Raw genomic sequence first — 11,756 nt, 5'->3', positions numbered from 1 at the left:
CTAGATTGTCTATGGTGGGTTCGAATCCGGTTGTTATACCGTAGACCATGGTCCAAACGGCGCAGTTTCTTTAAGTAAAGAAATGACCGCCGTTAAATTTTAACAAATCCCGTATTTTTTGTGTTCATAATAAAATGAAACTACAATGTACCTAAAATGAAACTGAATAACTTGTCTCGCATATTGTGTTCATTTTTTTCTTTTTGAGTACTACTGATTCTATCATATTGTGTTTATATTATCAAAAGAAACTATAATTCAATTGAAATGATACTTTAGTTGTGTTGAAATGAAACTGCAGTATGTATAAAATGAAACTGAATAATGTCTTACATATTGAGTGTATATTGTCAAATAGAACTGAAGTTGAATTGAAATGATACTTTAGTTTTGCTGAAATGACACTACAATGTATAAAAAGAAATTGAATAACATGTCTCACATATTGAGTGTATATTGTCAAATGAAAGTATGAAACTGTACTTATATCAAAATGATACTTTAGTTGTGTTGTAATGAAATTACAGTGTATATAAAATGAAACTGAATAACAGTTTCACATATTTGAGTGTATATTGTCCAATGAAACCGTAGTTGAATTAGAATTATAATTTAGTGGTGTTGTAATAAGGCTACAATGTGTATAAAATGAAATTCAATAACATATCTCACCGTAATAAAACTATTGTATGTATAATGTCAAATGAAATAAAATTAAACTTTAGTTGTGTTGAAATGAACTACAATGTATATAAAATGAAATTGAATATGTTATACAAACATAACTAATTGCATGGAACAATACGATGTTGTTTCTTTTCATTAAAAGAAACGACACCATTTTGAACCATGGTTTAAAGTAAAATTTGCCCAGATTGTTTGTGGTGGATTCGAACCCCCACCCTACTATTTGAGGCAAATTATATCATGGACCAGGGCCTACATTGTATTGTAGACCTGGTCAAAATATAACCTTCAAATTTTTATATGCAGTTGATAGTTTCTGTACATGTAGCTATCATATTATGTTTCAGCAATTATCAAGTCAGATTCTTTTTTTTTTTGGTAGAAGGAAGGGCCGAAGGCCCCAGGAGAGAGTTAAGCTATTCTTCTTGTCGCGACGCTGTTCGCGTCACGAACCATCAACGAGTGGAGGTCATCCGGAGCATGAGTTAGAACAGTAGTCCCCCACGGCGCGTTTTGCCTCAGGTTGGCAAGGAAGTCAGCACATTGGTTCCCTTTTCGAAGCACATGGGAGAGCTCACACACGGGGAAGTGTTGCATGAGAGTTCTGCAATCTGCCACCAGAGTATCTGTTTCTTGGGATGAACCAACATTCTTGTTAAGCACTTGTGTAATAGCCAGAGAATCCACTTCTGCCACAAGGTTGGTCACGCCGAAATCTTTAGCAAGACAAAGCCCTTAACTAAAAAAAAAATTCCTGTAAAAACGACACCGTTTGGACCCGTGTTCACCATATTATGAAATTAGAAAATTCATAATTTGAACAAACGCGTGCCGTTAACAGCACATTAACTAACAAAAAATTCCGTAAAAACGACACCGTTTGGACCCGTGTTCACCATGAACACGTTTCCAGGGCATAATTTGCGTTTTCCCTAATCTCCTAGGCTAGTCTATTAGTGGGCCAAAGAAAAAATTGGGCAAGAAAATATCTTCCAATAGTCGATTGTTATACCATAGATCAGGGCTCATATTGCACGGTAAACTCTAATACAAAAATTTTGTATCTCCGTTAGCATATTATGTACCTATATTTAATAATTTTTGTACATGTAAACAAATAACTTGATAATTGCTAACACATAATATGATAACTACAAATACAGAAACTATCAACTGCACAAGTACAGAGAAAATTCATAATCTCATAAAAGAAAATTCATAATTTCATAATTGCATATTCATAAATCCATGCGTGCACATTCATAATTTATGAATGTTGAAGAAACTTGCGCGAAGAGGAAGTGAAATCGCGAAATGTGAAAATGAAGAAGAAAAGTCGAAGATAACGGTGCACCGCTACCGTTGGGACCATGGTGAACACGGTTCCATGGCATAACGATTGTAGGGAAATTTGTCATAGTTCAAGAAAGGTTGTTATAGGCCCGTTTGATAAATGACCGTTAGCTGTTAGTTGATTGGGTTAATTAATTGATAATATTAGCTGATTGTAGTAAAGTGTTTGGTAAATTAGCTGATAGCTGTTTGGTATAATTTCTTTTCTCAAAAAGCTAATTACTTTTTAAATTTTAACATTTTGGAGTTAAAAAAAAACTAAATCAAACATTTATATTGATTTTTTTAACCAAGTCAAACACTAATACTAGTTAAATAAGTCAAAATTAACCTATAGACTAACTATTTTACCAAGCAGGGCCATAGTTTTTTTTTTTTTTTTTCCTCTTACCAGCTGCGCTTTTAATACAACTACTAATTTGAACATACTTTTTAATTTGGAGTCCGGCATGATACTCTATGATACCATATTAACTCTGTTAAATTTTGTATGTACTAATTTTGGAAGGTCATTTTTGGGATAAAAATGGAATCAGGATAAAATCACCAAAGGTATGTTAATATAGATACACCTATTACAGCCTGCCAGCATAAATTAAATTTGGATAATCACCATTCTTTAAAAAAAAAAAAAAAAAAAATCGTTCATATTTTGTTTGGAGGTGATGACAAAATATGGGCATAGATTACCAATATTTTGTTGTATAGCTATGAGCTTGCATTCCTCTTGGTTTTTCTAATTGTTGTTTTCCAGTTGAACTGTGAGATGTTTCTTGGAATCCCAGCATGAAACGTGACTTCTTAGTTCCTATAATTACACATACAAATGTTACTGTTAAGGTAGTTATTAAGTGCTTTCATCTGTTATTGCAGCTTGTCTATTATCTATATGCCTTTATTATCTGCCCTGCCTACTGGTCAGTAATGATCCCTCTTGAATTTTATCTTGTTTATATGTTTATTATCACCCAATAAGGGTAGAAATCTTGGGTCCTTGTTCCAACTAGTTGAACCTTCTCCCAAAAGTTTGAATCTCCAACTCCAAGGATCTCCATACTTCGGCCTGACAGATCAAATATTTAGAAGGATGTATATCATGGTGGCTTAATAATGACTTAGCAGACAGGGTCAAATGTCATTACTGTCGAGGTTCAAACCTTAGTCTTTTTTCTTGAATACTGTCTACTGAACCAGTGAGTTAAACCCGTGCGAGTAGTGACCAGTTGAACCTGTCCAGGGTGCTGAGTCTGTTTATAGCAAGGCTTAAGTTTTCTTGATATGAGGTTGGCCTTTCACATGGAAGATAATGCTTATCAGAGCATCCACATTAGTTGGGAAGAATATGGGGATAATGTAAGAGTGATTAGGAGAGAGAATGTGGGGAAGGGAGGAAAATAAAAAATAAAAAAATCAAAATAAAAAAAACAAAAGCAAAAAAATATAAAATAAAAAAAGGAACTGTGAACGGCGCGCCTGACGCGCTCTAGGGCGGGCTGCTGCACAGCAGCCTGATGTTTCTTTTTTTTTTTCTTTCTTCTTCATTTTCTAACATTATTTCTTATTTTACATAAACATTCTTCCTTAATTAATACTCCCCCACATCAATATTATTTTTAGTTTGAGAGAATTATTGCTGAAATCTCTCCATAATATCTACAATTGTGGATGCTCTCATATCAGGAAATTAAAAGGTAAATTACATTGAACTTTGACAAGTGATATGTAGTCTATACTCCTATCTCCATTAGATGAATGTTTGCGTATGTGGAGTAGGAGGGAAGCAAAGACAACCCTCGTTAAATATTATTTGAAGTTCGAATACAGATGCTTTGTTTTCCTTTGCTAGATAGTTTATCAATTGATTAACCAAGTTAAACTAGTAATCGTTAAATAAGTTAAAATTGACAGATTTGTTTGATCACTATTAGCTATTTAATTTGGTTAAATAGACAATATGAATGCTTGATTAATGAATTTTTTGTAATAGTTAGCTTATTGTTCTAAAATGCAAACATTTTAAAAGTTGTTCAAATTAGCTTTTTCCATAAACTTTGTGATAAAATAAATTATACCTTTAAAAGTCATTTTTACATGTGATCAACTATCAGCTAACAATTAACACTAATTTACCAAACATCTTTTGACAATTAACTAATAACCTTAGCTTGTTAAACTCACTAACACAATCCACTAATAGTTATTTACTAATTACCAAATATTTCCATTTATCTTTTGTGATGTGATGACTGAACATTAGTGTTACAGTGATTTTTTTTTTCAACCTCTTCTACTTGTTCAGCGAGAGTTGCATAGTGAGAACATATGTTTCCAAATAAAAAAAAGGTCAACATTTTACTATTATTTCATGATTTGCTTTGTTTTTTATTGAAGAAGTATTAAGTCTTTTATATAAGAGAAATTTCTCATATTGCTGGATGAGCTCTATAGTATTTTTTTTTTCTTTATATTAATGCTATCATGGACCGGGTTTATTGTAGATCTTGGTCCAAAAATAATATTCAAATTTTGTATCCATAGTTGACACATTTTGAATATGCAGTTTATAGTTTCTGTATTTGTAACTATCATATTATGTATAACTAATTATCAAGTTATTTATTTACATGAACAAAAACTGTTAACTGTAAGTATAAAATGTGTTAACTGAAGATACATAATTTTTGTATTAAAATTTACAATGCAATATAAGCCTTCGTCCATGGTATTACAATTGACATCAACATGTGTAGTTTTACCAGGGCTTGTCAAAATTCAAGATTTTTATCAGGCCCAAGAGATTTCAAAAAGATCCAAACAAAAAGCAATCATTACACCATAGAGTATCATATACTATAGTCATTGTGGTTGTGGAAACGTGTTCAGCATACATATGATGAACACAAAGATAGATTCATAATTTTTATGTTGTAGATTCATAATTTCTATGTTGTAGAAATTATAAATCTAAAGTATAGTATAGAAATTATGAATTTACAATATAGAAATTATGGAGATTCATAATTTCTATGCTGGGTAGATCCATAATAATTATAGATCTACAACTTAGAAATTATGGATCTATCTCGTGTTCACCATGCGTATGGTGAACACGGTTCCACAACATAACTATTGGGCAATTGTACTATTACAATGTATATTCATTTTTAATATATATATATATATATATATATATATATATATATATATATATATATACTGAGGTTGTGTTTGATTCGCACATGAGAATTGGAATGAGAATCAAATTCTTGGTAATGTTAATAGATTTTTTGTGAAAGTATTTTACATGTTTGTATGACACTATAATGGAAATAAATGTTTTAAAAATATAAACACTAAAAATCAAGACAATTGATCATAATACAATGACATCTAAAGCATCAATATGAACAAAAAAAATCAAAATAAAAATCTAAAAGTGTTAATCCAAACTTGAAAATTAAATTATCAATAAGATGGAATGATACTTATTTTTAAAAGGTAATACCACCAGAGGTCCTTTGTCTTTGGTGAAAATTCTAAATTTAGTCATAGACTATCGTTTTTGTCATTTAACATCTCATACTATTATTTTTTGGACACTTTTAGTTCTTCTCATGATTTTTTTTTTATTATAGTAAGGACATTTTTATCTTTTCATATTTTTCTTTCGTTATTTTTCTGGTTTCAACTGGTTTAATTAATTTAGGACTTTAGGTAACCTCTGATTTTAAGTAATCATATTTTTCAACCGGTTTTTAGTAAAGTCCTAAACCAATTAAATAGATTGAAATCGGAAAAATAACAAAAAAAAAATATGAAAAGACAAAAATGTCCTTGATAAAAATAAGAAAAGTCATGAGAATGACTAAAAGTGTCCAAAAAATAATAGTCTAAGATGTTAAATGGCAAAAATAATAGTCTGAGACTAAATTTGAAATTGCCACCAAAGACAATGGGCCGCTGGTTAATTAGCTCTCCATTTTTAATTGACGGGGTAATCAAAACTTGTGATTTAAAAAATTGTCCACTAAACACATTTCTAATGTGTAAACACATGAACCAAAGTACCAAACTCATCTTGAATGTTATTATATATATATATATATATATATATATATATATGTTATTTTTTGAAAGTTTATTTTAGTATACTACCTACAAATGAACTTACAATATATTAAAAATGAATTTTAAGTATGTTAAATATAAACATTTATTAGTGTGAATAATGGTCTACAGTATAATTTGCCAAAGAGTATTACTTTCATTTTTTTTTTTTAAAGTTACTGACTCTATTACACGGTAGTATCTGTTCGTTTATACTTTTTTAACCTGTTAAAGTTACTTTTGTATTTAATATTGAGAGAAATGAAAAATTAGAAGAAAAAAAAAAAAACAAACAAAAATAATATTTATTGGTACATTTCTCAATTTGGAAACGATGTAAATTTTTGTTCTAAATGAGTAAATGGTGTAAACATATAGTTTGCTATAAATATTTCAGGATTATTAATCAGTTGTAAATTGATTAATTTTATTACCAATTAGATGGATGTGTAATGGTGCGGGACTTTTACATGTTAGAGATATCACTCCTTATTAGTTAACTAGTTTTTTATGCGTATTGCGCGATTAGGATAATGTCCAATGTTTTTTTTTTAATAAATACTTTAAAGTATATCAAGACAAGATTATATTGAAATTGTTCATGCATAGATAATTGAATGTTAAATTTGCGTATTTACATAGGCGATTCTAAGTTTACAAATGCAAGATAATATATATAGTTAAGACTGATTATAATTGTCAATAAAATAATTGTATAGGTATGGTTGAAACTAAATACGGGACAGAAGGGAGACCAAATAAAAATTAGGGCATAAAATATTAAATATATATTAATATTGAAGAGCTAGCTGCTGATTGGCAAATAAGGACATTGCGAGATAGTTTCCCACTTCAATTTTGTTTTGTAATTTGAATACTCTTTTTGTCAATAAATCCTCCAAGTAGTTAATATGATTGGCTTAATTATATATTTTTTATTTTTATTTTTATTTTTTTAAAACAATTATTATCATTATTATTATTATTATTATTATTATTATCATTATTATTATTATTATTATTATTATTATTATTAAATATATGTAAATCCTTATGTCATTTTACATGTTAATCTAAACGGCTAATTTTTTCAAATATCTTTTTACAAACCGTTGATATAATTCGCTGGTCAAATTCGCTAATATAATCCGCTTAACGCTAACTGCTAACTGCTGATTGTCAAACAAGGACATTGTGAGGTAGTTCTCACTTCAATTTGTTGTGTGATTTGAATACTCTCTTTGTCAACAAATCCCTCAAGTAGTTAATATGATTGGCTTTATAAATTATATATTTTTTTAAATTTTTTCATGGTATTAATAAAATACTTGGTAAATAAATATATAGCATTATTTTGTGTTATAACTTTGATATTTAATTAAAAAATAGTGCACAAAAAAGATAATAGACAATGTAGCGAATATAATCAATTGATGAATTTGAATGTAAAGAATTTTTATTTTGGAGAAAAATAAATACAATATAACTAATGAAATAATTTCTCTTATTTAATTATTGATAATGAATAATTTTTTTTTGAAAAAAGACATTGCAGACACATAATTCTAAATTAAAGAAATGCATATGTATTAGTTTTTGTTGTAGCTACTAAATTATTATTATTTATAATTTAATAAGAGTAAAATAGAGTACTAATTATGCTAACTTTGATTGGGATGGGTTCGAACCTAAGACCATTTTATTGAAATCAATGAGTAAGTTAACGGTAAACTAATAGAAGGTAAAGGAAAAGATAATATTTAACGGAAAAGATAATATTTAACGGAAAATTTAACGGATAATCATATTCATTAAGGATAAATTAGGAAATCTTAAGGAAAAAATAAAATCTGATCAATCTGAGCCATTCATTTAATTAAAAAATTTGACCACCATTTTTTCTACCCATTATAGGCCTAACTCTCTTGGGCTTTTATTAGTATAGTAGATAGTAGATAGTAGATATTTGACGTGTTTTTTTTTTATTAGATACATATAGAATGAGGTCAGCTAATTTACAAGTAATCACTACTGAAAATTATGAAATTTCCGACTATCTGAAAGTGATTTTAAATTAAGTTGATATCAAAAAGTGGTCGGAAATAACAACAAAAGTTTTTCCGGATACTAAAAGTGACCGGAACAAGACTTTCGACTTGATTTAAGATCATTTTTGGGTGGTCGGAAATTCCATAATTTCCAGTAGTGAATTCAGTAATATAGATGATTTTTCTTCTTAAATTCGGAGGTAAGTAATAAATAATGGTAATTGTAAGTTTGTAAGGTGAGAGGCATTTTTGAATTTTATAATGAGTGAATTGTTTTGGTGGGAAAGAATGTGAAGAGTAGGAGGGGAATAAAACATATTGAAATGGGTTAGAGTGTAATACTGATTTTTGGGTTCCCAAGAGAGGGAGAGAATTTGGTGTGAAGGAATATAAGGTTAGGTGAATTTGTTGGGTTTCTTCTTCAGAATCTGAAAAATGTTTATATAACTCGATTTATGTCTTTCAAAATAGTACCTTCCGAGAGCTTGAAGCCAAGAGTGGTTGAGTATAATATTCCCTTCCATTATAATATTTTTTTATTTTTATTTTTTTTTTAATGAAGAGAAAAGATAGAGATACCCATAGGTCACAGAAGCGGCAACCCACTTGCCTTATCCGTTAATTTAAAATCGATCGGCAACTTATCTGTAGTCGTCGATCAATTTGTTGTCGAAAATATTGTTGGAGTTAGCTGAAATATTGACTGAAATCTTAGTGATTTGTAATAGCATGTTATTAATTAATTTTGGACTTTAATATATTAAAATGAGATGTTAATAGATTTAATTACAACTTTAAAAAGTTTAAGGACCTAATTAACTTTTTAGGTAAGGTTCAATGGCCTATTAAACTATTTTCCAATCGTTATACCGTACACCAGGGCGCACATAGCACAGTGCGCCCCACGCCTCCTAAAGCGACGTCGTTTTGTTAAGTTGTTATAAAAAAATTCCCTTGTTTCGAATGCACATAAACTCATAATAGAATACACATAAACTCATAATAGAATACACATAATCTAACATAATACATAATACACATAAACTCATAACACAATACACATAAACTTTTAACTGAATACACATAATGGGTTTGGTTAACATAATACATATAAACTCTTAACTGAATACACATAAACTCATAACACAATACACATAAAATTTTAACTGAATACACATAATAAGAGTTGGTCTATTTGGATGGATGGAGTGATGTCAGTATGACGTCAGCATGAAACACGCACGTTTTGTGCCTTGACGTACATTGCTATGTGCGCCGTGGTGCACAATATAAATTGACACTATTTTCCCTTATAATTAATTCCAATTTTGTTTCTGCAAATCACTATCATAACAATTTTACTTTTAATTCTCGATCTTTGACTTTTTCGAATTAACAAAACTTTATTAAAAATACTAGTTTTTTACGCGCATTACGCGATTGGGATAATGCCCAATGTTTTTTTTTTAAATAAGTACTCTAGAAAGATTGTTGTTATAATCACCCTTATTCTAGAGGGATCATCTAGAAAGCTATTTCGTTTTGTCTGTATTCAGACCAAAAGCTGACGTAGATGTTATGGGTAGAATTTTTTAAGAATTTTGTTCAGATCATAGATCTCGTAATTTACTCATTTCCATAAAGGAGCCGAATGAAACCAAAGTTTCATGCTCGGTTTTGAATTAGAGATGCTCAAAATACTGAATCGACGTCGACTATAACCCCTAGCCTTCCAAGCTAACGATGCGGGTTCGATTCCCGCTACAAAGGCAAGATAATATAGTCAAGATTGATTATAATTGTCAATAAAATAATTGTATAGGTATGGTTGAAACCAAATACGGGACATAAGGGAGAGCAAATAAAAATTAGGGCATAAAATTTTAAATATATACTAATATTGAAGAGCTAATTGTTGATTGTCAAACAAGGACATTGTGATTTGTGAGGTAGTTTTCCACTTCAATTTGTTGTGTAATTTGAATACTCTTTTTGTAAATAAATCCCCCAAGTAATTAATAGGTAGGGTGAATCAACGATTTGGTCCCTCACTTATTCGTGACTTGTCAATATTGCCCCTGAATCACGTATTCATCAATTTAGTCCCCGAAAATAAATGTTTTTCGTCAAATAAGTCCCTCAGGCCTTTTTTTTTTCTGTTATGTCTCAGGCGATACCTGCGATTTCCCCTGGGCATTTTCGTCATTTCACGCCTTCTTCTTCATTAACTCTGACCAAACTTCGCCGGAGAAGCTCAAGCTTGCCGGAGGGAGCTTCATCTCTTTCGCCGGCAAGCCAAGCTAAGTCGACGCCGGAAACTTTGATTAGTTCAATATGCTTGGAGAATCTTGTTTCATATACTACTCAAACAAATTAAACATCCATGGAGACAGAAAATTAAGACATTAAATTCTTGAGAAAGTTTACCAGTTATGTTCTTGTCCCTTGGAACATCCACTACCAATGCAGGGCCTGTCAATAAACCATTCCAAATAAATACAAAGCAAACTGCAATCAAAGCAGTGATGGAAGGAATTCCAGTAGTACATACATACCATTGAGAACTTTAAGGTCAAGAGTATCAACATCAAATCCCTGATCAAAGTAATTATCGTACATGTGCCCCGGCGCATCAACATGAGTGCCAGCATGAACACACAATCTCATCTCCGACAAGTTGTAATCAGACCCATTTTTCATGCTCATCAAAAGACTCAGAATTTGTCCTGCGCCATCAGCAGAATCCCCCACCGGCGTGTTAGGAGTGTACGGATGCGTGATGTCAAAGATTTCCCCTTCATAAGCTTCTCTCTGCTGTAATTTGCCGCTAGAACCCAGACAGATACCCGGTTCGTCTCCATACCCAGAAGGGTATGCATCGTCAGATGATGCAAATGCCCTAAATAGTGCAGAAAATAGCAGCAAGATAGCTAAAGTTCTCATCTTTATCGCCAAAACTATGAGCTTCAATTCAATACCAGAAACAAAGTTCTTTGACTCTTTCCACTTCTTTTAGATAAGCATGTACGTGAGTTAGCCGAGAGAAGAAGGGAGAGACCAGAGGTAGATAGGGATTTGTTTGGTTGTTGCTCAGCTTTTATCGAGAGAGAAGAGAGACGGAGCATCACTGCATTTCCGGCGTCGACTTGGTTTGCCGGCGGAAGAGATGAAGCTCCCTCCGGCGAGCTTGAGCTTCTCCGGCGAAGTTTGGTCAGAGTTAATGAAGAAGAATGCGTGAAATGACGAAAATGCCCAGGGCAAATCGGAGGTATCGCCTGAGACATGACGGAAAAAGGCCCGAGGGACTTATTTGACGAAAAACATTTATTTTCGGGGACTAAATTGATGAATACGTGATTCAGGGGTAACATTGACAAGTCGCGAATAAGTGAGGGACCAAATCGTTGATTCACCCTCATTAATATGATTGGCTTAATTATATTTTTTTATTATGTTTTATTTTTTAAAACAATTATTATTATTATTATTATTATTGTTATTATTATTATTATTATTATTATTATATGTATACTCTTAGGTCATTTTACATGTTAATCTAAA

The 11,756-nt window shown here is 31.0% G+C and overlaps 1 protein-coding gene across 1 annotated transcript; it reads right to left on the bottom strand.

Moving 5' to 3' along the window:
- Positions 1 to 10,515: 10,515 nt before the first annotated feature.
- LOC109188718 (kynurenine formamidase-like) lies at positions 10,516 to 11,215 on the bottom strand. The gene is made up of 2 exons (XM_019339347.1): positions 10,751 to 11,215; positions 10,516 to 10,667 (listed from the first exon to the last, which is right to left on the bottom strand). The coding sequence occupies exons 1-2, from the start codon at positions 11,136 to 11,138 to the stop codon at positions 10,549 to 10,551; spliced, it is 507 nt and encodes a 168-aa protein (XP_019194892.1). The 5' UTR covers positions 11,139 to 11,215; the 3' UTR covers positions 10,516 to 10,548.
- Positions 11,216 to 11,756: the final 541 nt, after the last annotated feature.

Source organism: Ipomoea nil, unplaced genomic scaffold, assembly GCF_001879475.1.
Source record: "Ipomoea nil cultivar Tokyo-kokei standard unplaced genomic scaffold, Asagao_1.1 scaffold1474, whole genome shotgun sequence".
Taxonomy (NCBI): domain Eukaryota; kingdom Viridiplantae; phylum Streptophyta; class Magnoliopsida; order Solanales; family Convolvulaceae; genus Ipomoea; species Ipomoea nil.
The sequence above is the reverse complement of the archived record's forward strand: the minus strand, read 5'-3'. Positions and strand labels throughout refer to the sequence as shown.